This window comes from Ursus arctos, unplaced genomic scaffold (genome assembly GCF_023065955.2).
Source record: "Ursus arctos isolate Adak ecotype North America unplaced genomic scaffold, UrsArc2.0 scaffold_7, whole genome shotgun sequence".
NCBI lineage: Eukaryota > Metazoa > Chordata > Mammalia > Carnivora > Ursidae > Ursus > Ursus arctos.
The window spans coordinates 70,960,546-70,988,239 of NW_026623089.1; the positions used below are offsets into that span (position 1 = coordinate 70,960,546).

Below are 27,694 nucleotides of genomic sequence, written 5' to 3' on the forward strand. Positions count from 1 at the left end.
CTATTTTTGCCATTCTAACTGGTGTAAGGTGGTATCTTAGTGTGGTTTTGATTTGAATTTCCCTGATGGCTAATGATTTTGAACATTTTTTCGTGTCTGTTAGCCATTTGTATGTCTTCATTGGAAAAGTGTCTGTTCATATCTTCTGCCCATTTTATGATTTGTTTATTTGTTTCTCGCATATTGAGTTTGAGAAGTTCTTTGTAGATCTTGCATACCAGTCTTTTATCTGTAGTATCATATGCAAATATATTCTCCCATTCCGTGGGCTGCCTCTTAGTTTTTTGACTGTTTCCTTGGCTGTGCAGAAGCTTTTTATCTTGATGAAGTCCCACAAGTTCATTTTATCTTTTGTTTCTCTTGCCTTTGGAGATGTGTCATGAAAAAGGTTGCTGTGGCTGATGTCGTAGAGGTTGCTGCCTATGCTCTCCTCTAGGATTTTGATGGATTCCTGTCTCCCATCAAGGTCTTTGATCCATTTGGAGTTTATCTTTGTGTATGGTATGAGAGAGTGGTCAAGTTTCATTCTTTTGCATGTAGCTGTCCAATTTTCCCAGCACCATTTATTGAAGAGACTTTTTTCCACTGGATGTTTTTTCCTGCTTTGTCAAAAATTAGTTGCCCAAAGAGCCGAGGGCCCATTTCTGGATTCTCAATTCTGTTCCATTGGTCTATGTGTCTGTTTTTGTGCCAGTACCATGCTGTCTTTGTGATCACAGCTTTGTAGTACAGCTCGAAATCCGGCATTGTGATGCCCCCAGCTTTGTTTTTCCTTTTCAACAATTCGTTGGCGATTCGGGGCCTTTTCTGTTTCCATATAAATTTAAGGGCTATTTGTTCCAGTTCTTTGAAAACTGTTATTGGTATTTTGATGGGGATGGCACTGAAAGTGTAGATTGCTCTGGGTAGCATGGACATTTTAACTATGTTAATTCTTCCGATCCATGAGCATGGAATATTTTTCCATCTTTTTGTGTCTTCTTCAAAGTCTTTCAAGAGTGATTTGTAGTTTCTAGAATATAGATCCTTTATGTCTCTGGTTAAGTTAATTCTAAGGTAACGTATGATTTTTGGTGCTATTGTAAATGGAATGGATTCCCTAATTTCTCTTTCTTCAGTCTCATTGTTCGTGTATAGAAATGTAACTGATTTCTGAGCACTGATTTTGTGGCAGATTGATTTTTGTGCCACATTACTGAATTGCTCTATAAGTTCTAGTAGTTTGGGGGTGGATTCTTTTGGGTTTTCCATATAGAGTATCATGTTATCTGTGAAGAGAGACAGTTTGACTTCTTCTTTGCCGATTTGGATACCTTTTATACCTTTTTGTTGTCTGATTGCTGTTGCAAGGACTTCTAGTACTATGTTGAATAATAATGGGGAGAGTGGGCATCCTTGTCGTGTTCCTGATCTTAAGGGAAAGGCTTTCAGCTTTTCCCCATTGAGAATGATATTTCCTGTAGGCTTTTCATAGATGGTTTTTATGAGATTGAGGAATGTACCCTCTATCCCTACACTCTGAAGGGTTTTAATCAGGAAAGGATGCTGTATTTTGTCAAATGCTTTTTCTGCATCTATTGAGAGAATCATATGATTTTTGGCTTTTTCCTTCTGGATAAAATTTATGACACTGATAGTTTTGCGAATGTTGAACCACCCTTGCATCCCAGGGATGAATCCCACTTGGTCATGATGGATAATCCTTTTAATGTACTGTTGGATTCTATTAGCCAGGATCTTGTTGAGAATTTTGGCATCCATATTCATTAGGGAAATCGGTCTGTAATTCTCCTTTTTGATGGGGTCTTTGCCTGGTTTGGGGATCAAGGTAATATTGGCCTCATAGAATGAGTTTGGTAGCTTTCCTTCTGTTTCTATTTTTTGAAATAGCTTTAGGAGAATAGGTATTATTTCTTCTTTGAATGTTTGGTAGAATTCCCCCAGGAAAACCATCCGGGCCTGGAGTTTTGTTTTTTGGAAGGTTTTTTTATCACTGTTTCAATCTCTTCATAATTAATTGGAGTGTTTAAAAAATCAATTTCTTCCTGTTTCAGTCTTGGTAGTTTATAGGTTTCCAGGAAGTCCTCCAACTCTTCCAGATTGCTTAATTTATTGGCATAAAGCTGTTGATAAAAGTTGCTAATAATCCTTCCAATTTCATTGGTGTTGGTTGCGACCTCTCGCTTTTCATTCATAATTTTATTAATTTGGGTCCTTTCTCTATTCTTTTGGATAAGTCTTGCCAGTGGTCTGTCAATTTTATTTATTCTTTCAAAGAACCAGCTTCTAGTTCTGTTGATCTGCTCTACTGTACTCCTGGTTTCTAATTCAATGATTTCTGCTCTAATCTTTATCAACTGCTTTCTCGTGCGTGGATTAGGCCTGTCCCTCTGTTGCTGTTCCAGCTTCTTGAGGTGAGAATATAAAAACTGCATTTTAGATTTTTCTATTCTTTTGAGTGAGGCTTGGATGGCTATGTATTTCCTCCTTAGGACTGCCTTTGCAGTATCCCATAGGTTTTGGACCATTGTGTTTTCATTCTCGTTGGTCTCCATAAATTGTTAAATTGATTTTTGATTTCCTGGTTTATCGAGTCATTCTTGAGTAGGATGGTTCTTAGCCTCTAAGTGTTTGAATTTCTTCCAAATTTTTCCTTGTGGTTGAGTTCCAATTTCAAAGCGTTGTGGTCTGAGAATATGCAGGGAATAATTTCACTCTTTTGGTATCAGTTGAGACCTGTTTTGTGACCCAGAACATGGTCTATTCTTGAGAATGTTCCATGGGCATTAGAATAGAATGAGTATTCTTTGGTTCTGGGGTGTAGTGTTCTATATGTATCTATGAGGTCCAACTTGTCGAGTATGGCATTCAAAGCTCTTGTTTGTCGATTTTCTGCTTATGTGCTCTATTTCTGATAGTGGAGTGTTGAGGTCCCCTACTGTTAACGTATTTTTATCTATATGTCTCTTTATTCTGGTTAAGAGTTGGCTTGTGTATCTTGCTGCTCCCCTTTGGGGGCATAGATATTTATAATTGTCATATCCACTTGTTGGATACATCTTTAAGAATAATATAGTGCCGTTCTGTATCTTTAACTACAGTCTTTAGTTTAAAATCCAATCTGTCTGATATGAGAATTGCTACCCCAGCTTTCTTTTGAGGTCCATTGGCATGAAAGATGGTATTCCATCCCTTTACTTTCAGTCTGAATGTATCTTTAGGTTCAAAATGAGTCTCTTGTAGACAGCAAATGGATGACTCATGTCTTTTTATCCAATCTGCAGCCCTGTGGCGCTTTATGGGAGCGTTTAGGGCATTTACATTGAGACTGATTATTGAGAGATATGATTTTAATGATGCCATGTTGCCCCTAAAGTCTTTGTTTTTATAGATTGTGACTTTATGTTCTGTATCACTCTTGGGGGCTTTTTACTTTTATAGAACCCCCCTTATTATCTCCTGTAGGGCTGGTTTCGTGGCTATGAAATTGGTCAATGACTGGCGATTTTGGAAGGTCTTTATGTCTCCATCAATTCTGAATGACAGCCTTGCTGGATAAAAGATCCTTGGCTGCATGTTTTTCTCTGAAAGAGCTTTAAAAATGCCCCCCAACCCTTTCTCTCATTCCAGGTCTATGTAGACAGGTCTGACGTAATTCTGATACCTTTGCCTTGGTATGTGAGAAATTTCTTTGCCCTGGCCACTTCCAGTACTGTATCCTTGGATCTAATATTTGCGAATTGCACTATGACATGACGTGGCATAGGTTTGTCGTGGTTGAGCTTGGGAGGGGTCCTTTCTGCCTCTTGGACACGAAAGCTTGCTTCCTTTGCTAGATTAGGGAAGTTTTCAGCTACAATTTGTTCAAATATCTCTTCTAGACCTCTGTTTTTGTCCACCCCCTTGGGGATGCTGATGATTCTGACATTGGAATGATTCATTGAGTCAGTAATCTCCCGTAAACTACATTCTTGAGATTGGATTTTTTTGAGCCATGTTTCTGTTTTAGCTTTCTCTTCTACTAACCCATCCTCTAATTTGCCGATACGTTCTTCTGCCTCATTCACCCTGGCCGTCAGAGCCTCTAGTTTTGACTGCATTTGATTCATAGAATTTTTAATTTCTGCCAGATTTGCTCTCATTTCCACCCTTTGAGATTCTATATTCTCATTAACATTTTCGTTAATACTTTTTTCAAGTCTACACATCATCTTGACCATTGTTACTCTGAACTCCATTTCTGATAATTTGGTTATATCCATATCCATTAGTTCTGTGCCAGAGGCCACAGGCCCATTGTCTTTTCTTTGCTGGGGGGGGACTTCTCCTTCTCGTCATTCTGATGAGGAGAGGTTGCGGGGTTGTCCAGAGCCCAAATTATTGACCAGGACCCAGGCAGTGCACACTTGTTTTATAGGGATCTTAGGGATGTGGGCTTCTTGATTTTTCAGCCTGCCTTCTGGGGGAGGGGCCTGCCGCACCGGTACTCAGGCAACCCTGTTTGGGTAGAGTCTCCGTGTCCCCTGCAAGGGGGGATGGGGATGGTCACACTGTGATCTAGTATTTCCAGGCTTTTGTTCTCTGGAGGCTTTCCTTGGCGGTTTGCTGTGCCTCTTCTGAGAGTCAGAGCAGCAGTGGCCAAATCCTAGCCTGTCTCAGAACAGAGGGATCGCAGACCACTCTCCACTGATGCTCTGGCCACTTTAACTCTGTTTCTGTTGGTGCTGCTCAACCCTGCAGCATCCCATGATGTGCGCCCCACAGCCGGTGTCCCAGCCCTCACTTCCAGGGCCGGCGCATCTCTGTCCTTTGTGTTTCTAACACCGCCAGCTGCCAGCCGCCCCCGCGCGCTCAGGAGCTCCCGGTCTCAGTCTGGTTCCAGTGAGCACGTCGGAGCTCCGTTTCAGTCTGGTTGCGCATTCGCCGGCTCATGGTCTCAGTTTGCTCTCTCGCAGGTGCCGGTCCGCGAGTCTGCCGGCTCCCCAGTGCAGGTGGCTGCCGCTTCCCGGTGCCCAAACGCAGCGGCTCCCTCCCCCTTCCGTTTATCTTTTGATATCTGTGCGCGGTTTCACAGCTCCCCGATTCGTACCTGAATACTCAGCGCTGGAGATGTTCATTTGTAGAGATCCAGATGTATCTTCCTGCGTCTCAGGCTGATTCCGTGGATGTTTAGGCTGGTCTGGTACCTATCCAGCTTGACTCGGGGGACCAGCTGAAAAAGGGGTCCCCTACTCCTCTGCCATCTTAACTCCTCCTCATCTGGGATTTGTTAAAAATGCAAGTTCCTAGGGCATACTTCAGACCCTACTGAATCCGAAACTCTGGCCCAGCAACCTGTTTTAACAAGTCCTCTGAGTGATTCTGATGCATGCTCAGGTTTGAGAAACATTTCCCTCAAACATGTTTTCTCAATGGTGAGACATTTGGGATAATTCTTTGCTGCATAATACTGCCCTTGCGCTGTGGAACATTTAGCATCCCTGACCACTGCTCAATCATAGTGGACCGCCATTTTTAAATACTCCCCAGGGAGAAAAAGATCATATGCGCAGTATCAAATCATTAGCCAAATTCCATAGGTATCTACCCTACTTTACCACAAATACATATTTAATACCATTTAAGACTTACATGTGTTTTACAAAATAACTGTACTAGAATTTCTCCTTTCCTTTAGTCAAATGTTACAGCTTTAAAACAGTATTTATTTTGATTATGAAATATACATCTCATTAACAACAACAACAAAATACATTTCAAACTAGTAGTCTCCTTCCAGTAAAAACTATCTCTGATCTCTAACTGTACTTCTCATAAGAAGCAAGAGAAGGAGGAACAGAGTCTCATGGCCAGATCTACCAGTTTTTAGTAGATCATCTAAGACCATGAAGGCTCAGCTTTCTAGTTACTATAATGAAAAAAATCCACCATAAGTTCCTAAATTGTATACTAGAATAAAATATCACAATCATGTATAAAAAACAATCTGAGAGTCTCATATAAGCAGAGTTAGCAATATTTTGAAAACTTATTCCTGACTGTTACTGATACTAAAGAATAAATATTCTAAAATCTGAATATATGTAACTAAAACTTATAAATAAAAGTTAGTATTTATTTATAAATATGGAAATGAAATGTAATGAGCAATAGTTTTTAGGCTAACATGTTATATTTTCACTATATCATAAACATTTTTCTTGATGACTAGGAGGTATAAACTAAACTAATACTTAGTATAGAAATACAGTTCTAAGGAAAAGGAGATAAAAATTTGAAACCTGAAAACAAATTCTGAGTATTTCAATTTTAAAGAAAAAAAACATGTTCTTAAGGAGCAAAAATGTTGAGAAAGAAAGAAGAGAAACTTAAGAAATTTAATTCATAGCTAATTACACATTTATTAAACATATATTATCAGTTCCTATAAAGTTAAAACTTAAAAAATGAAAACTTACAATTAAGAGACCAATGTCCACTTCTTTCTTCGTCATAAAAAGTTCTCTGATTTGTTCACATTGCAAAATTTCTTTACTAATGTATTTGGAGTAGTCATTCACGGGCTTGCCATATTTGCATGGCATGATAGATGTATGGTTGGGTCCACAAGCATATAGATAAAAGGCTTCTTGTGAATTAATCTTAGCTCCTGAATAGCAGAAAAATAAAGTTACTTATTTATATCATTTCAACCAGAATTTTTTTTTAAGACTTTATTTTTATTTATTTGAGAGACAGCATGACCAAGGGGAGGGGCAGAGGGAGAAGCAGACTCCCACTGAGGGAGGAGTGGGGAGCCAGAGTGGGGCTCAATCCCAGGACCCCGGGATCATGACCTGAGCTAAAGGCAGATGCTTAATTGACTAAGCCACCCAGGTGCCCCCAACCAGAATTTTTCATAAAAAGGAAGAAATCAAGAATTAATTTTTTGTCAAATTCTTTTATCTCTATAAAATTGATAAAGCCTCTGGGAAACAATCTGAGGGCTTCAGAAGGGAGGGGGGTGGGGGAATGGGATAGGCTGGTGATGGGTAGTAAGGAGGGCACGTATTGCATGGTGCACTGGGTGTTATACGCAACTAATGAATCATGGAACTTTACATCAAAAACCAGGGATGTACTGTATGGTGACTAATATAATACAATAAAAATATTATTATTTTAAAAATAAATAAATAAAATTGATAAAGTCTCAAATTTCAAATTGGTGTCATGAGCAAATAACCTATACCAACTATGGATGGAAAATGAATGAATACATATAAAGTTAACTGTGAAGCTTGTGATAAAATCATAAAATTTCTATTTGTTCCTTAGAGAACAGTTATTTTGGTTTTGTTCTGCCTTTTTTTTTTTCTTTAAGTAAATGGAAACTACACTTCAGTAAATTCCTTTTTAAAGTAAGTGTGGACTGATGTCTCTACTCCTTCCACCCATCTATCAGATATTCAATAAACATCGCCTGAATACTATTATGTGCCAGGTTTAGTGATACATATATATCACTATATATATATATATATATAAAATTTTAAAACATATATTTTCCCCCTAAAATTTGATATTTTTATAGAATATCCTAAAATTATAAGTAAGAGAGACAACCACTCTAAGTTTACTTGTCATAATAATGCATTTTCCAGGATTATAAAATAAAGCTGATTTAACATAAGCTTTCTTTTTGGGGGAGCGGGGTTGGGGTATGATGTACACCCCTACATTAAATGTATATATCAACTATAAGAAGCATCTCAATTATAAAAACATTAAAATATTTTAAAAGTGCATCTTGGCATCTAGATAATATAGTACTTATTAAGTATCAATGAAGGAACAGGGGTTAATATCATCCAGGATAATTTACTAGTTTAATATTTGTTATTTAAAACAAATTAGAAATCCTTTGAAGGAGAAAAATATACCATTGAAGAGGAGTAAATTTCCCAGGTCCCATTTTCCAGCCAATTGCAAAAACTCTTCTTGGGATGATGAACAATGGCCAATCATGCAAAATGTCTTATTGCTATCAGATGACAGACTTGTTCTTCTTGGAAGCACAAAATCCAAAGTAACATCAGGTTTCCTATGTTAAAAACAAAGTTAAATCAATTATTTCAGTGACTCAAGTATTTTACAAGTATGAATGTTTAATAATGGGAAATTCTTGAACAGCTTTCTTGGTTTGGCATCACAGAGCTGGTGACGCGAAGAAAGAGAAGAATGGATTCTGCTGTCCCTTGGTCCATGGTGCTGGCCGTACGCAAATCCCAGAGAGGGGAACGGAACAGAGATGCCTGCTGCTCCTACAGCAGGCTGTGGGAAGTGGGACTGGACATGTGTTGCAAGTTTTCTTTGCCATTTGACTTCTGCACATGTGCCTTCCTGATTTACAGAAACAAACCGACCACCTCCTCCTAACTGACCAAGAAGTCTCCCACTGTGGTAAACTATTCCTAAAATACCATCTTCTATGAAGTCTTCAAAGACTACTCAGAGAAAGAATATCACATCTCTAGGTTTTGTTCTGACTAGCCACTGAAATGCCAGGGCTTCTCTGCATTTTCTGTTTTTTTCAATGCTCAGTCACAGACCTTTTGATTAGTCTCTTGTATTTACAGGAATCCTTACAAAAGACAGAATAGGAAAAGGAAAACTAACATTTTCTCAAAAAGACACACACATGACAAGAGGATTTCATCATCTGGTTGGAAATGCAGAGTGCCAACCTCTACCCCTATTTCAGGAATGTTCTAAGCTCCACGGTAAGATAATGAAAATAACTTATAAAGGTAAAGTTTATAAATAAGATAAAGACTTAGTATACACTGACATGGTTAGCTCTTAATGAGAAATTCTACATTGGTATATCTATTTATTTAAAAACTCTTTCCTAAGGCTTTCTGTTTCACATTTAACATGTAAATTTAACTATTTTAGTAGAAATATTTTATGATAAAGATGTGAGATAACTTTTTTTTTTAATTGAGGTTTACTGACATACAACATTAGAGGGAGGTATTTTCTGTCACAGGCATCTTTCTTGAACCAAATACATGGCCATGACTGAAACACTACTGCCACCTACTGGCAGCATGACTTAATACAGTTTTTAAGGGTAAAGAACGCTTTGCAAGATGAATTCGACAAACCTTAAGTACTGTGTGCCATATGTTCCTACTAGATTTGTGTGCTCAACATTAAATCGCAATATAAACTATTAATAACTTATTTTTTCGTGTCATTATGTATTATAAAAATGCTCTCTTGAAATGTACTTTTTATAGAGATTATTCTATTAGTTCAGAGAGTGATAGTACTAAATTTATATCAAAGGAATAATATATTTGTCCTTGATCACCTGCTCATCATTCTACTAACAGATGAAATCATTACTTACTTTGTATCAAATGGCAAAAACATTCCTTCAAAGTAATGTAGAAATATGTGAATTAAGCAACTATGCTAGCTACCTACAATGAACATCTAAACTCTCATTCTGAGTAAGTCTCATAGTTTATGACTCCTATACCTGTCAGGTGGTCTGATTCAGAAAAAGGCTGTGGAGTGGTAAAACTTCAGGTTCTAAAGCATGGGCTATATTTGAGTTTAAGTTTCAGCTGTACCCCATTCTTCTGGCATGACTTTACCCCACTCTGGGTCTCAATTGTCTCATATACAAAATAGAGGAAACAATATACCTACTTGTTGGTGTTGTCAGGAGGACCAAATGAGGTGATCTGTGAAGTGCTGAATACAGTGCCTGGCACATGCTGACAGCTCAAGAAATCAGGTGAGGGGCCAGGAGAAAGGTTCACTATTCATAGCCCTAACCCCAACTCCAACCGATCTAACTCAAGGTTCTGAAAAAAAATTTACTGACTGGCTGAAGACTGAGAACTTCTCAGAAAATATTTTATTCGGAATATGGAAACCTCAACAACATATTTCCGTGGATTTTTAAAACGAATACACAAAACCTGAAGCCTTGATTTTATTTCTAAAGCCTCTTCTTTCCTGTGGCAGACCCTGGGGACTGATTACCCTAGCCTAGGCCACTCACAGGCCCCTTCTCCTCTGCCTTCCTCTAGCAGTGAGGCTGGACAACTGTAAGCCATCAACTTGACAGCCTCCCTTTCAGAATGACGTGGCACACAGCCTTCCATGGGCCCCTTCGTCTGCCCGGAAGGCCCTGCCCCCCTCCCCTGCTCAGAGCATGCACCATCTCCCCTTGAGGTCTCAGCTTAAATGACCCTTTTCCAAAGAGGCCTTTGCACTACTGGGTATTTACCCAAAGATATAGACGTAGTGAAGAAAAGGGCCATATGCACCCCAATGTTCACAGCAGCATTGTCCACAATAGCTAAACTGTGGAAGGAACCGAGATGCCCTTCAATAGACGAATGGATAAAGAAGATGTGGTCCGTATATACAATGGAATGTTACTCAGTCATCAGAAAGAAAGATTACCCAACATTTGCAGCAACATGGACAGGACTGGAGGAGATTATGCTAAGTGAAATAAGTCAAGCAGAGAAAGACAATTATCATATGGTTTCACTCATTTGTGGAACATAAGGAATAGCAGGGAGATCAGTAGGAGAAGGAAGGGAAAAATGAAGGGGGGGTAAACAGAAGGGGGAATGAACCATGAGAGACTGGACTCTGGGAAACAAACTGAGAATTTCAGAGTGGAGGGGGGTGGGGGGATGGGCTAGCCCGGTGATGGGTATTAAGGAGGGCACATATTGCATGGAGCACTGGGTGTTATATGCAAACAATGAATCATGGAACACTACATCAAAACTAATGATGTACTGTATGGTGACTAACATAAAAGAATAAAAAATTTAAAAAAACAAAACAAAACAAAGAGGCCTTTCCTGATTCACCTCTTAAGTAGCAAATCAGGTATTTTCTGTCTGGGGATCTATTTTATCTCCACAATATTTGTCATAATTTGTATATATGCTTTAAATTGTGTTTGCTTAAATTGTCACATGCTTTATCTATTTTATCTCCACAATATTTGTCATAAAGCATATATATGCTTTAAATTGTGTTTGCTTAAATTGTCAATAGACTGTGAGTCCCAAGAAGGCATGGAACCTGAGTCTTGAGTCTTGTTTACGATTTCCCTCAGGCCCAACTACAGCACATGCCAGATGCACAGTAATTCCTCAATATATATTTAATGAATGAACAAACAAATGAATAAAAATAGGTTCATTTACACTAAGGGCATATGTTATTTCTGTGGTCTAATCTACTCTGAGGGCATTTGAGAGAATTGGGAGATAGTGTTCAGAATGCATCCAGCAAACGGTCTGCAACATAACAGGTATGCAATATTTTACAGTCCATTCGATTACATCTAGATGCTCATCTTGAAATTCAAAACTTGCCTGTCAGGTAGCTTTACCATACCCACTCGTTTCTCTTTCTCATTATTCAACTTAGAATCTGCCTTCCAGCCAGCCAGACCCCATCCCATGTATACCAGTTTCCAATTCCGTATCCCCTTTCAGGTTATTTCCCAACTCTTACAAATTCAAGATATATTATAGCTCTCTCAGGGTTAAATTTTACATTAAGATATTCCAGAAAATATTTCTTATCAACTTGACCCACAATTCTCTTGGTGGGTAAACATCACATAGTATTATACCTGAATCCATCACCTGGTACATTTCAAGGACCCTATCTTAATCTATGACCTGACACACTGGCTTATATTTTTCCCTAGTCATTCTAATTTCTTTTGAAACCCTGACTTAATTTAGGTTTTAGCCTTAAAAAAATTTAGGTATTAGCCTGATTAGCCACTTAATTGAAATAATTCCTTGTGGATTCATTTTATAAATGTATAGGCTTGAAGGACCAAATTGTAGGTTCTGTTCCTTGATCTAACATATATTCTACATAAATGTCTAAATGTCCAGATTCCTGAATGTTCCCTGAAACCCAAATATTAATTTTCAACAGTTACAAATATTAATTTTGTATCAGAGTGATAAGTAGGAAAAAATATCCAACTCTGACCATAGATTCCTGCATTAACATAGAGCACATTTCATCTATAGTTTCCTGTAATCCGTATCAGAAACCATGACAAACTAAACTTAAAATTGTCATTGAAGTTGGTAAGTGTTTACTAAAAACGTTTCAAACCTCTGCCCAGAGATCCATATGGAGATTTTCCCATGGTTATTCTTTTTCCCTTGGGGCTGCTGTAAGTAGGTAAGGACTAAATGCTGCCATTTGCTTGGGATGAAAATATTCTCCTGTGATTCAACCTGTGCCAGTAAAACAGCTTTCGTATCATCATTTGAATCCATGCACATTCTACAACAATAAAAAAAAAAAAAGAGAGAGAGAGAAAGTATAGGCTGAAAACATGGAATTTCTGATCTCAGCATTTAATAAATGTATAACAACGATAATTCTAGATATTTAAATGAGATTAAAAAGCAGTTCTATTTTTAACCTAACTTGAAAAGTCAGTAGGTCTTTGTTTTACACCATAAAATCTGCTTATTTTCTTATATTATTACCTTAATTCATGAGCTAAAATAGATGATGCTCATTTGCTGCTGTTAGTAATTTAGGCATTAATTTTCAAAATTCAATTTGCAAAAAAACCCTTTATCGTTACTATTTCTAAAGTCATTGCTCTCTTTTAGAAATTACAATGTAATATTTAGTTCATACAAAAATTAATACATGGTGTACATAAATGTCTAAATGCCAGGATGTACTGGAGGTCTATCCTACTTGGAGGGACTACTGAGAGAATTAAGATATGATGTATATAAAGCACCAAATAACATTTATAACAAAAAGCATATATCCCCTAAATAACATATTTTTATTTAGTTGTAAGTTTTATAAAAATAGTATATATTATTCATGCTCAATACAAGTAAAAGATTTGTATCTACATTAGTTAACAAAGGAGGTAGGAAAGACAAGATTGCAAGAACTGAAGTTTCTAAGATAATGGCTATTAAATATATAATCTGCTGGGAAAACAGCTATCTGATAATAACATGTTAGGGTGATTGCAATCTGATAGAATACTTCCACAGATAAGACTTCAGCGAGCTTTGGTCTAAAATCTAATTGAGAATTAACATAATCTACTTTAGAGTTTAGTTATAGATTTTTGGATAGAATAATACATTGCTACAGAGGCAGCATTAATAACTATTAGAATGTATCTTCTTTTTAAATAATATTTTTCTGATTTGCTGTAATGATCTTTATTAGCATATAAATTATTTAAATACATGATCTATTCATGGGGAGGTTGAGGATAATCAATACCGAAAGATAAAAGTGCCATTGTGGGGATCAGCCCACACTTGGATCATCAGAGCTTTGGATCCCAACGAAATCATATGAATACATCCTTCTTCTATGAGCCTTTCACCAGGATTTATGTACTCTGCACCTTCCGGTCTGTTGTTCTCTATGATAAAAAAATGTTAGAATAATCAGTAAAGCAGCTGATAAAAACTGAGTGGAAAAGTGAATTTAAAAGAACACAAAGCATGGTTGTTCATTTGCAGTAAATTATTTACCCGGATGTCTGAACTTTGACCTGTTCCAAACAATAGTCCCAAAGTTGAGACATTAACTCCAAAAGGGCACCAGGAGTGAAAACAGTAATTGAGTGCATTAAAAGTTATCAAATGTTTCAAAATACATGATAACTGGTGGCTAATTGTGGCAATGAACAAACCCCTTTGATGTCACTGCAGTGACCTATTACAGTACATGCCACAATTCTTTTATTGATTGGATTGGGCCACTCTGACGTTATGGACCCACCACCATTGTCACACAACGCTACCAAAATCATCCTATAATTATTACAATAGCATGATTTTTTAAAAATTGATTTTAGGGGCGCCTGGGTGGCTCAGTCATTAAGTGCCTGCCTTTGGCTCAGGTCATAAGCCCAATGTTCTGGGATCCAGCCACATAGGGCTTACTGCTCAGTGGGAAGCCTGCTTCTCCCTCACCCACTCCCCCTCCTTGTGTTCCCCCTCTCTCTGTCAAATAAATAAATAAATAAAATCTTTTTTAAAAAATTGATTTTAGAAAAATTGTGTTTAAATATATTCATCTTTAAATACAATTGCTAAGTGATTCTGAAACTCTAAAATGTTTTCTAAGGCAAGCTAATGTAATGCCATATGCTTTGGACTATCTGGTTATTCGTCCTGACTTTAAGTGGTTTCTTACCATGCTAATTCTAGTACCATCTAAGTATGTATGATGAACTGAATCCTTGAGCCATCCACGCTTTTACTACTCTGCATGACTTTACGTAAAGCTATGTTAATGAAGATGTACCAAAATACAAAATGCATGTCTGAGGGTTCAGACTTTCAGAGAGGATGAACACTACCAGTTACTAGACTATATATATATATTTGTTGCCATTTTTCAAGAGGTATAAACACTACCAATTTTTCAGAATACTCCTAACAATACTCCCCTAAACAATAGTAGTCTTTAAAAGGAAGAGTTAAATTCATTATTGTGAGGACTACTGCCCAAGATATGAAATATATAGAGAAGTCATGGCTGATATGATACTAATGTTTCCATATCAAATCTGACTTTGCACAAATAAAAGACTAGAACAAAAACCAGTGTGTATGCAGGTACTGTAAAATAGGAATACAATAAACATTTCTTAATTTAATGCTCACAACAATCTTATGAAGTAAATTTTACTGTCCCCTTTTAGAGGGTGACAGAATTGAGATGTTGAGAGGTTCAATATAACTTGCTCAAGGTCACAAAGTTGGTTTAATAGCAAAGGATATGTTATCACTATAGTATTTTCTTCATCGCTCCCTTCAAAATTTTGGTATATACGCTATTTTTTAAATGCTCTTTTTAAATGTTTATGCAGAGTCATCTTTCTTAAAATATGTTTTCTAATATATTTTTATAATAAAGATTTTAAAAATTTCCCAATGCTAACTTTTCTCAGGTCATTGTGTCTACTTATTTCATTTTATAAGAGCCTGTTTACATTGTGATTGCCACTACTTAAATATGAGAAAGCAATCTGCACTGTTTATTGTGTAGGGGTGACATTTAAGCTCTGGAACTGAATATAGGTGGGTTTAAATCCCTTTCCATCACTCTCCAGCTATATAAGTTGGTCATGCTGTTTAATTTCATCTCCAAATATGGACAGCATGAGCACTTACCTCACTGAACTGTAGTGAGGATTAAAAACATCTGTAGAGAGAGCTGAGCAAAGTGACACCCATGCAGGGGGCACTCAATGCACACGAGACAGCATCGTCACTGACAGGATCACGTGTATGTCGCTTCCGAGCCTTCAATTCTTAGATGGCAAAATTCAATTCACAAAAGCTACCTAATTTTTTAAAAAGTTTGGTTGCCTAGGCTAACCCACAAAAGTACAGAAGTATGAGGTGCCAGTAACACAGAAAAATCTCTGGAGAAGTGGATTCAGAGCTCCAGCTGTGGTTATCAGGTGACATTTCCCACTCTTCAGTAAGGACTTTCCCTTCTATCTGTGAGTCAGCGGCAGAGGACCTGCCCTGAAGGCCTAGTGTTCCGAAGCAGACGCCAGTGGGGTATATAAGCTCTGTGCAGTAAAGAGCTCTGGAGGCCAGGACCCCGTATAAGCATAAACCCTTAACCATCTGTCTCCTCTAGTCATTTCATGCATCCTGTGGCCCCTAACAATTAGCCCTGAATTACTTCTCACCACCATAAACTGCTTTTTAGCAAACAGGTTCTTCCTGCCCTAGGCATATGAGGAATGAGACACGGTTTTGCGGAAGTATTAAAGGGATTCCATCAGTTATAGAAAGCACTGGAATGGGAATGATTCTAGCTCTGGAGAAAGGCTGGTGCATCCAGACACTCTGTGACAGGAACTAGGAGAAGGGTGCCAAGGTAAGATGCGGCACAAGGACAGCTGAACTACAAGAGGGAAAGGAGATGAAGTGGGAATCACAGAGGCCGGGGCGTAGGGAGCAGGAGGATGGAAAAGTGGCTCTAGGGTTACATCCTTTCCTTCTCTAACATCAGGAGCCACCCTAATCCAATAACGGGATCAGGAAAGAGGAAGGAAACGGGGCTGGTGACCCCCAGGGCAGTTGAATATGTGGTGGTCCTGCCACCGCAGCACCCCTGCCCCCCAGCGCCAAGGCAAAAATATACAAGAAAATGAAGTTTTCAAGGCTATGTGACAACCGAGGCTTTGGTGAGTCGGGGCCTGCCATCACCAAGGCACTTGGGGTGAAGAACAAGCTCAGGGCACGCGAGCACGTCACCGTATTCTTCCAGCTCAACCAAAACTGCCATCTGAAAAGGCTTAGTGTACCAGGTAACAGATAACAGGAACATCATACCTGTTCTATCCAAACTACTGTCCCGTAAAATCAAGGATTTGTTTCTTTTCTTGGTCTTCTTTCCTTTCTCCATGGTTCTCTCGGCTTCATGGGTGCACTCCACGTTAAACCACAGTGAGACGCTGAAGCCTTCCGACAGGTGGGGCCAGCAATTCTGGCCCAGCAAGGCCAAGTGGACTGGGGCTACATGCCAAGAGGAGAGCAGCTGCTGAGGGAAACTTGCGCTGTCAGACTCTTTTCTACTCCGGGAACTCCGCGCTCTTCTTAATAATCCCAGGGCCTTACTGTTTAGAATCCCAGGACACTTTTGTGATGAAACGCCATTGCTTAAATTTGGAGTATGCAGGAGAGGGAAGGTTAGGTACTGGGAAGGACTCATCGTAATGTCACTTTCAATAATTTTCAGAATACCCAGAAGAAGAACTTCCTAGAGAAAAAGAAAAATAAGTAAAGTGTTAAGATCATGTATATAATATGCACAAGGTACATAATAATTTTGAAATTCAGGTTATAAATGAAAGTACATACCCACACACATATCAGCATTCCTAGTAAAATACCTTCCTATCTACCATACCATTAAAATGTTCATAAGATGAAATAGAGATTTTATTCTTAAAATACATATTCTCTTGCAGTTAATTTTAGATTTAGGTGCTTTTTGGTATAAGCCTAAAAGTTATGAGTTGATTTTAAGTATTAGATATTAACTACAATAATTATATCTGGAATAATTTCTACCAAAGAAAGATGTTTATTTCCAAGTAGGCTATAGTTGCTTCTCTCAATTATTTTTAAGTGAAGGATAGAAGCAGAAATCTTACAAATTCTCCAGATTTCTGAATGATATTTATAATATGACTGACTTCATAAATTGAGTGGCTCAATTACTTTCCAACTTATTTTACATGACTTTTCCCTAATCAAATAAATTTTCTTTTATCTATTTTTGGTAAACCAAAATAAGGGTTTTTAGGTATTATTCATAAATTACAAATTTTGGGTTAAATTGAAATGCAGAGCATTGTCCACAATAACTAAACTGTGGAAGAAGCCGAGATGCCCTTCAACAGACGAATGGATAAAGAAGATGTGGTCCATATACACAGTGGAATATTACTCAGCCATCAGACAGAAAGATTACCCAACATTTACAGCAACATGGACGGGACTGGAGGAGATTATGCTAAGTGAAATAAGTCAAGCAGAGAAAGACAATTATCATATGGTTTCACTCATTTGTGGAACATAAGGAATAGCAGGAAGATCAGCAGGAGAAGGAAGGGAAAAATGAAGGGGGGGTAAACAGAAGGGGGAATGAACCATGAGAGACTATGGACTCTGGGAAACAAACTGAAGGTTTCAGAGTGGAGGGGGTGGGGGGATGGGCTAGCCCAGTGATGGGTATTAAGGAGGGCAGGTACTGCATGGAGCACTGGGTTAGTTATATGCAAACAATGAATCATGGAACACTACATCAAAACTAATGATGTACTGTATGGTGACTAACATAACAGAATAAAAACAATTGAAATGCAGAATTGTAGAAAAGATATGAGAGGCAGAGAGCATTTAATGAAAGAGAAAAGTAATGACTAAGGAGACGAGTAGAGAAGAGAAACTTAGTCCAATACACCACCTAATGTACACCCTACGCACAAAATAACTAATGTTCATGATGATAATGAGAACTGCACTCAGGGAAAGTAAAAAAACATTCCAGAAATAGAGTCAGTTATCAAGTGCTACAGTGGTGTTTGTTAACTGTATGTTCCACAGAGCCCCTCAGGGTCCACAAGCTGGAGTAAGGTGGTGAACATGGGCAGGGTTCAGGAACATTCAACCTTGCTTCAGAGAAAGTAGCTCCAAGCTTTTCTGTTTTATTTACTTATGCTTCTAGTTGAGTTTCATTATAGAAGTGAGTTTCTCAGCAAAGAACAACTGAAAAGTCACTAAGCTACACCAATGGAAAGAGGTGATAGAAGGTATCTGAAGGGTAGATAATAATTGTTCTAAAAAAAGAATAATCCTTAAAATGGTACAAACTACTCATAATTAAGTTCTCTTTAGTAATCAAAATTATTTAGCATTTCTTAAGCACAATGACCGGGGGTGGGATGAGGCAATGGGACTATGAGCCCAATGATATGGCTGGTTAGCCAAAACAGAAGTGAAACAGTTAAAATATGTGCAAATAATGAAATGATCAAGAACTTTACAGATAATAACATGGAGCTGACTGCATAATAATTACCACACTAAAAGAGAGAGCTTAATGATTTTCAAATCATTTTTTAAAATATTCTACTAGGTATCGGTGAAAAAAATTTAAATTGTAGCATATTTACTGTACAAGGAGATTTCTCCAGAAATATTCTCAAAAGAAGGGTTAGTTCTTCTGAACATGTTCTTGAGCTCATCAAAGATACCAAAAGATCCACCAACACTCTCTGGCATGCTAAATTAAAGAAAGATAGAGGGGAAAAAATTAAAGCCAACACATAATTAAAGGTTCCAAACAAACAATTTCACTGAAAGAGATCAAATACTATTGTCACATCTTCAAAGGATTATAAACAACTAAAAATCCAAAAATGTGCTGAAAAAATAGCAATACCATTAAATGCAATACAACCCACTGACAAAAAAAACAAAACCACTTTTCTTAAAGATTGGTTAGTTCCCAGGAGAGGTATTATTTAAAGAAGCATAAATTAATACAGTATTTGTTAAAGAAGTTGACACTGTCAGTTACCATTAAGTAGTCTGTTACCTTCACATCTTGAAACTGTTTAAATTAGAACTACTACTTTCTAAATTAAATGACATAAATGAAAGCGTAAATATTAAAGATTATGAAAATACTTAAATATCATGAACTATTATTTTGAACACTTTCTTTATTCCATCATGGGGTTTAGAATAAAATATAATGGATGGTACATAAATTCATAGAACTTTTTAGAATAAAGTGACCAATATTTGTAGCACACATTATAGTGTTCAAAGTATATTTACATGCATTATCTCAGCTAATCCTCACCCAAAAAAGTCCTACAAATGAAATATTATCTTCATTTTAGACATGACAGAAAGAATCCTGATGTGCAAGCCGAGGACAGAAGCCTTGTTTCAGCACCGTGTTTTGTAGAAGCGTGAGCTGATGCGGTAGTGGAACAGAAACTTGCAACAAGACTATAAAATAGCATGGACTTTATCCTGTAAGTAACACGAACCCATGAAAGGTTTTAGAGTAAGAACTATGAAAACTAGAAAATAAAGGAAAATAATTAAGTATTTCTCCTGCCTTTCCTTTATGAATTATACCTTAGAGTAACCAAGTAGTTGATGAGAGCAAGTTTTAAGTATCCCAGCTTATCCAAGAAGATGAAATGACAGCACGTTACCATTTTGCAAGTCCCTGGGCTATGACCATCCATGGCTCCTAGCATCCCCCAAAAAGAGACAATCAGACATTACATGCCTCTGAAGGAGGCCTGTAAAATATTCTGGTTGAAAAATAGAACCCAAATCTGATTAGGTTTCTAGATCTTACTGCCAATTAAAGGAAATATAAGACAGAGAGGATCACGTTAAACAACCTCCCAGGGACATAATTGCCAAAATTCAGAATGCAGGAGATGCCTCATGATAGATGACCTGGCTTCTTCAACAAAAAAACTGCAAGGGGGTGAGGGGGGAGCAGACATCTACAGATTAAAAGTTTTGAGACATATCTGCTAACTATAATGTATGAACCTAACTAGGATTCTGATTTTTTAAAAAACACTATAAATAAAGTGTTAGATAATCACGGGGAGGGGGGAAATAATATGATCAAAGTAAAGTTTATGTATGTGCTTAGACTTTTTTTTCCGTTCAAAACTAACAGGTTCCAGTTCAAAACGAGGGAATATATATATATCTGCCTTTGTCTACTACTGAAAACCCACTGAACTAAAAGTACAGAATTACAAAAAGAAAGAAATTCATAACAGCAAAAAAAGTGGGAGAGTCAGTGGGCACTGGGGGCACATCAGATTTAAAAATATTTCTTGAAGACGGAAAGGCAGAGAGATGAAAGAGAAGGCTGTGGCTTAGAATCTCTTTGAATTAAAAAGGGGCTCAGAGAAGTGGAGAGCCCATCTGTCTGTCTACATTCTAGAGAGAACGTAAGGATAGGGCTACAAATGCAGGGATTCATACAAGGTCTGTCTGGAAACACCTACCTCTCTCCTTGATTCTGAATATAGAACACAGATAGCTCCACTTTTACTCTGATGCCCCCAGCCTGATAATTCTTTAAAGAAACTCACTGGATTGCCAGGCAAGGGCTGAGATGGACAGTGGGACATTAGCATCGGGGCTACCAGGTATACATGTACAATCTGCAGATGGGCCAAGTTGCTTAACCAAAGGAAAAAATATGGGCTAAAATAAAACCTGAATGCTATTCACCAAGCCATGCATCCTGGCATTGGGCTTGTGTTGCCCAGATGAAGGGATGGCTTTTTCTTGCACAAAGACACTATTCACTAGCCAAGCCCTACATGTGGAGGACGTGTTTCTCTAATGTACACAAGATGCCATATGAGGTAACAGTAGCCCTAATGGCCCTCCCAAGTGAAGCTTTCTTTATTATGGTATTTGGGGAGCCTCTGACATCCACTGGCACATGCACACAGAGCTCTTCAACAGACTGCCCATTCAGGGAAGACGCCAAATGGGAAAACAAATTTACAACATTAGCTCCAACAGCTTTCTAAAATAGAAATGGGCAAAATAGGTTCACAAAATATTTGAGAATCAAAAACATAAACAAGAAAAACCAAGATATAAAAGATAAACAAATTGATAAACTGACCCTAAAGAGAAAATAAATAATTTAGGGTAGGGAAGATATCTTTCTAAAATGTTAATTGCTAAATCCAGATATATTTAAGGAGATAATATATCCTTACATGAAAATGGAATAACCAGAAAACAAAGAAAAAGAAGTTCTTAAATATTAAAAGATAACTGCCAAAATCAAAAATTGAACAAAAGGTTGGAATAGAATAGAAGAAATCTCCCAAAAACATGGCACAAAAAGAAAGAAGTAGATGTGAGAGGAAAGCTAAGACATATGCAAGATCAATCCAAGAAGGCCCAAGATTACAATTAGGATATAAAAAAGAAGAGAGCAAAAAACATGGAGAGGAGAAAATTATTTTTTCTTTGTGACTGTAAGTTAGACCTTCCTAGATATGACACCAAAAGCACTGTGACAAAAGCAAAAACAGATAAACTGGACTTCATCAAAATAAAAAAATGTGTGCTTCAATTAGACATCATCAAGAAAGTGAAAAATAAGCCAAAGATTGGGAGAAAATATTTCAAATCCTACACAGCTGATAAGGGGCTTTTATCTACAATATATTTAAAAACTCTTAAATTCAATGATTAAAACCACAAATTACCCAATTTAAAAATGGCAAAGGATTGAACAGAAATTTCTCTAAAGAAATCTAAGGAAGATACACCAATGGCCAATGAGCACATGAAAATATGCAATAACAACATTAAGCATCAGGAAAATACAAATCAAAACTACAATGAGAATAACATGGCAGGCCCACTAGGATGGATATAACCAAAAAGACAGGTCATAACAAGTGTTAGCAAGGATGTGAAGAGATTAGAATCCTCATATACTGCTGGTGGGAATGTAAAATAACGCAGCCACTTTGGAAAACACTCTGGCCATCCCTCATCTGGTTATACATAGAGTTACCAATGGACCCAAAAGAAATGAAAACACATGTCCATGTGGAAGCTAGTACATGAGTGTTCGTAGCATTATTCGTAAGAGCAAATAAGTGGTGATGGTTGCACACTTCTGCGAACATACCAAAAAACACTGAACTGTATATTTTAAATGGGTCAACCGTAGAGTATATGAATTCCCCCTCAGTAAAACTGTTATTAAAAGGTAATGTATTGTGGTGAACACTGGGTGTTGTGGAAGACGGATGAATCACAGACCTGTACCCCTGAAGCAGCAAATGGAGAAGGAAAAGCTTTACTTTACTGTATAATCCTAATTAATAAATATAAAAGGAATAATGGAAATAGAAAATCACTATTTGGCAAATACCACAGTATTAACAATTTCAGTCAAGAATCATCAATGGGACACAAACTGAGGGCTTCAGAGGGGAGGGGAGTGGGGGAGTGGGATAGGCCGGTGATGGGTATTAAGGAGGGCACATACTGCATGGTGCACTGGGTGTTATATGGAAATAATGAATCATGGAACACTACATAAAAAATAAGGATGTACTGTATTGTGACTAACATAACATAATAAAAAATTATTATAAAAAAATTAAAAATTTAAAAATTTTAAAAAAAGAATCATCAATGGGTGCTAAGGATTAGTGGGGTAAAGTATGATGAAAAGAAAATATTTACATAGTCTCATTATCTCACCACAAGGTACTTACTAATTATAATGAGAAAACAGTAACTTTACAATGGAGAAACACGGCGAAACACCGCCTTAACTAAGTGATCAAAGTCAACATCACAGTAATAAGATACGGACATCATAAACCACAGTACAATACACTGTGAAAGGCACAACGTCACTTATGAGGTCTGTTTGCCAAAAATGCATCACTCGAATTTAATCATGAAGAAATATCTGACAAACCTGAATTAATGTTTCATGTATGCTAGACTTCTCCAACTAAAATCTAAGTTTCTGTTACAATGTTTCCATATTATATACTCATTATGAATTCCTCAAGTGTCTGTGAAAGTACAGAGTGGAGAGTGGTATTCAATGTCTGATAAAGCAGGAACACGATATTTAGACACTGGGGAATAGTCCTCGCAAGGCCACTGCTATGTACATGACCCTGAACGACTCACTCAATCCCTTGGAATCTAGACATTACTCTATAAAAAATCAAAATACTTATACTATGTTTATTGAACAAAAGAGATGATGCATATGAAGCTACTTTTGAAACCACAGGGCACTATGCCAATGGAAGTCATTATTATCAACTCTTCATTTCATATAACAACAAAATAATTTCAAAGCTATTGTGTAAAACTAACAGTTTCAACGCACCTTGAAAATCAGAATCAGCCTGTGTTAAAATACTCAAGAACCCTCCTAAAAGATTTTTCACAGTTCCCTGAAGATTAAAAAACAAAACATAAGAAATTAAATTTCTTACCTCATGAAAGCATGAAGCAACTGTAATGTCATAATAAATGGTTTGATACTCTATTGTATATACATATATACATATTTTCAAATAACTGGAAAGAATGCTATATGTATAATTAGACACTTTTCATTTTCTTTTTTTTAGGTAGTTTATACATTTATTTTTTTCATACTGTTTTTGTTTTCTGGTTTTTCAAAAAAATGACTATATATTAAATGTAATTTACAAAATATTACCCATTCTCAGAAATATACAAGGATTAGTTAGCCAACGACACTAATTTTTTATGCTGTTTTAGAGAACTACAGAATTAGAGCATTTGTAGAATACCACTTGTAGGTAAAAACATACCTAAGGTATTATAAAAGATAATCATCTCAAATAATTTTCAGACAAGCTGGGTTCTAAATAAGGAGATGAGTGATTGGGGCATGCGTGTGATAAATATTGACCACATTTATCTAAATGCATCGTTTACCTGTTGCATGAGTAGAAAAATATTCTTTTCCTTCTGTCTGATGATTTTCAAAAAACTCTCAAATACGTGGGCAAGTACATCAAGTTTGGCTTTACCAGTAGAAAGCAAATTTAATTCCAGCATACAAATCTCAGGATATATTATTTCCCCTTCAGTGAAGTTTTCAAGCAAGTTCTTTGGACTGCTTACTGTGTTGAAACCTTCTGCTTCTGGCTTCAAGTCTACACCTGAAAGAGGAAAAGAAAAGATGATTTTTATTCCCTAAACACTGAATAAATATTTCAAATCTCACTTAACATTTAGGAGATCTTGTGGCAAAGTGCTCTTTATAAGAAGGTTCTCACACAGGCTTTTCCTACAAGGTGATTTTTTATTACAACAGGCATCCTGTATAATCAAGTCTTGAGGATATTTTGAAGATAAATGAGTAGCTTAAAAGTAATTTTGATATTCAATAGAATTACAAATTTCAACAGTAATTTTTATAGACGTGTGATACAGATTTAACACATTTCCTCTGACACAAGTGGGAAAAAACACTATTCTAAACTTTCTGACCCCAAAATACCTAAATCACAGGCTAGTTCATTTGCCTGCTCAGATCCCTGTGAAAATAACAGGTTTGGCTATCGGTTGGATGAATTCTATACTTTGTCTTCTTCATAAGTGAGAAACAGATAGACACTGTCACTGAATGTTACATTTTGGAAAATTTGACTGCTGTGCTGTTTAAAAAATGTTCCTGTAGTTAAGAAATTTATAAATGTCTATATAGACCAGAGTTCTTTAGATTAAGATCTAATTAGCAAACCTATAAAAGGAAGTCTGTCATTATAAAACGTCAGTACATGGATAAAACCAACACCACTGAACTAATATTTTTTCAAAAGCATTTATCAGAAGGTGGGGTTGGGGGGATGGAGGAAGGTGGTCAAAAGGTACAAACTTCTAGTTACAAGATAAGTAAGCACTAGGGATGTAATGGAAAACATGATGACTATAGTTAACACTGCTGTGTGATACATAAGAAAGTTGTCAGCAAAAGAGAACCTAAAAGTTCTCATCACAAGGAGAAATTTTTTTCTTTTCTTTTTACTGTACGTATATAAGATGATGGATGCTGACTTATACTATCGTTATCATCATTTCATAATATATGTAAGTCAAACCATTATGCTGAATACCTTATACAGTGATGTATGTCAATTATTTCTTAATAACACTGGAAACAAACAAGAATTTAATAAATCAAGTAAGCTATATGAACATGTGTGTGTGGATATATACATATACACATATGTAGATTCTTTTAATTCGTGGCTGTGCTTTTGTTCTTTTCACTCTCTTTATTATACACAAACAAACGAACAAAAACTTGCTATAGGTCCAACAAGCCCTTTCTGTTAGGACATCCGTGATTATTCCTTCAAAGAGAAAACAGACTGAGGAAAACAAGCTGCTGGAAACTTAGTGAAGACTAGCAGTACTGGGACAGTCATAAGGCGAACATTAAAGAGATGTAACCTTCCAGAAAGCTCTTGGCTCCAATAGAGACATCTATTCTGTTCTACCCAAGTTTTAAGCCCAGAGACAAAGGCTCATGGGCAGCCTTAGGGACAAGTCGGGCTGTGGTGAGCTACGAAGAAATCTGTGCTGCGGCATCCTTGGATGTCACAAAAAGATGTCTGTAGTCTTTATAACAACTGCCTGAAGTGCTCTTCCTGTCAGTGTCTGTCTGGAAAGATTTTTTTTTTCATTTAGGCCTCAATATAAACCGAACATCTTCAGTGAGGCCTTCTCTGACCACCCAGTCACTATCACATCACCCTGTTTCATTTCTTCATATTGTTCACTTCTGACACCTACTGTTTGTTTTTTCTACTGGAATATCGATGAAAGCAGGGACTCTCTCTACCCTGTATTCTCAGGCATTCAGTCAATGTCGGCAATAACAAAATATATCCGTTTTAAGTTGCCTATACAAACACCAGAATTTTTTGTCAAGATCAAATAAAATGAAGCAATGCACTTTTTAAATTGCAAGGCAATACAAAATTCTAAAGTGGTATTATTGTAACCATTTTGCTAATTAATAATCTGACTTGTAAATCCAATCACAAGTACTTCAGTGATATTTTACCATCATCTCGGGTTTCACTATCCTCAGGATTGCTCTCACTGTCTGCTTCATAGCCTTCTTCTTCAACCAAAAGTTTGAGGCTACAACACTGAGAGTCGTCAGCTTCTTCTGAAAAATCACCAGGTTGGGATGACAATTCTTCAGATTGATGATTCTGTAAGATCAGTGCAATTAGAAGGCAGAAGTTGTAATATTTGCTCATGTTTAGTAATAGAATGTTTATTACTCAAAAATTTTAAGTACAGCTTCAGTGTCTAAGAAAAAAATCTCAGGAATCAATATGAATTATGAAATTATGTTATATATAATTTACATATACATATGCATGTAATATACATATACATATAATACACATAATTTATATACACATAAATTATAAAATTTACGCAGTAAAAATTTCCAGAATCTCTCAACTTTATTAACACTTCAGAAATGGGGGTCTCTAACAGATGAAGCTATAGGTCATTTCAGTTTTACTGAAAAAGAAGTCTATGAAATTTCACTCTAGTTATACAATAGGAAATGACTAAAAACCACAACAACGTGGAGTTATACTTCTTACAACTTAGTGCCAGCAAATAAATATTATTTTTACACATTTGTTCATGGAAAAAGACTTTTTCATAGGATTTTTATAAATAAAATGTTTTATAAATTAGATAACCAGAGTAGACATTAAAATTGTTCAAAAGGATTAATTTTAGGATTTCAGAATCCAGTTGTCTATATACAAGCATTTCAGAAATCAAGAGTTTCAGCATTCATTTCTGGTGCAATATCCTGCAGCATGAAATCTTCCTTTTCTTATAAAAATGCTACCAATATGTTCACTTTAGAACACATTTTCACTTAAAGCATCTCAGAGTACTTTACCACTGCAACATTAATAAAAGGTAGAATAAAGTAGTATTTTAACATTTTCCAGTAAACCAATTGATTCAGGAATATGATAAAGGCATCAGTTGCTATTTCAGTAAGTTTTTTAAACTTATGACAAACAGCAACATGAAATATTGTGGCAGAAGATTATAAAATGTCATATATATGGCTAGACTGCAATATTAAAAGAGAAGTTACATAAAGATAAAGGACAGTTTTATTAAGAAGTTACATAAAGGACAATTAGTTAAAGGTAAGAGAAACATGAAAGAAGAGGGTAGTGAACTAAATATGGATCACAGTTTCATTTTTGTGTTGAGTGATTTAAAATTAAAGCGAATAGAGGGTTCTGGAAATATTAACTGTATATTAGGATAGGATCAGGATACAGGATCAGAAAAGACAGCTGAATCATCAACATCCCTGAATTATCATTTAATAAACTATCAGTTATATGTAAGACTTATCAAATCAAATAATACATTTCTGTCTCACTAATTCTCAGCCAATTGCCAGATTAGATGAAAAAAAAGCATGTCACATTGCTCTCCTGTTTTTTATGAGA

At 36.7% G+C, this 27,694-nt stretch overlaps 1 protein-coding gene across 4 annotated transcripts in view; it reads right to left on the reverse strand.

Moving 5' to 3' along the window:
• LYST (lysosomal trafficking regulator) overlaps positions 1 to 27,694 on the reverse strand; it is a 186,874-nt gene that overhangs the window by 102,858 nt on the left and 56,322 nt on the right. For all 4 annotated transcript variants that reach the window (XM_048218849.2, XM_048218847.2, XM_057308234.1 and 1 more), the window contains exons 8-16: positions 26,251 to 26,404; positions 24,111 to 24,337; positions 23,530 to 23,596; positions 18,758 to 18,867; positions 16,410 to 16,836; positions 13,324 to 13,468; positions 12,169 to 12,342; positions 7,923 to 8,083; positions 6,459 to 6,649 (exon numbers count right to left, since the gene is read on the reverse strand). In XM_048218849.2, the coding sequence (XP_048074806.1) occupies positions 6,459 to 6,649; positions 7,923 to 8,083; positions 12,169 to 12,342; positions 13,324 to 13,468; positions 16,410 to 16,836; positions 18,758 to 18,867; positions 23,530 to 23,596; positions 24,111 to 24,337; positions 26,251 to 26,404 (1,656 nt within the window). The remainder of the gene's footprint in view (positions 1 to 6,458; positions 6,650 to 7,922; positions 8,084 to 12,168; positions 12,343 to 13,323; positions 13,469 to 16,409; positions 16,837 to 18,757; positions 18,868 to 23,529; positions 23,597 to 24,110; positions 24,338 to 26,250; positions 26,405 to 27,694) is intronic.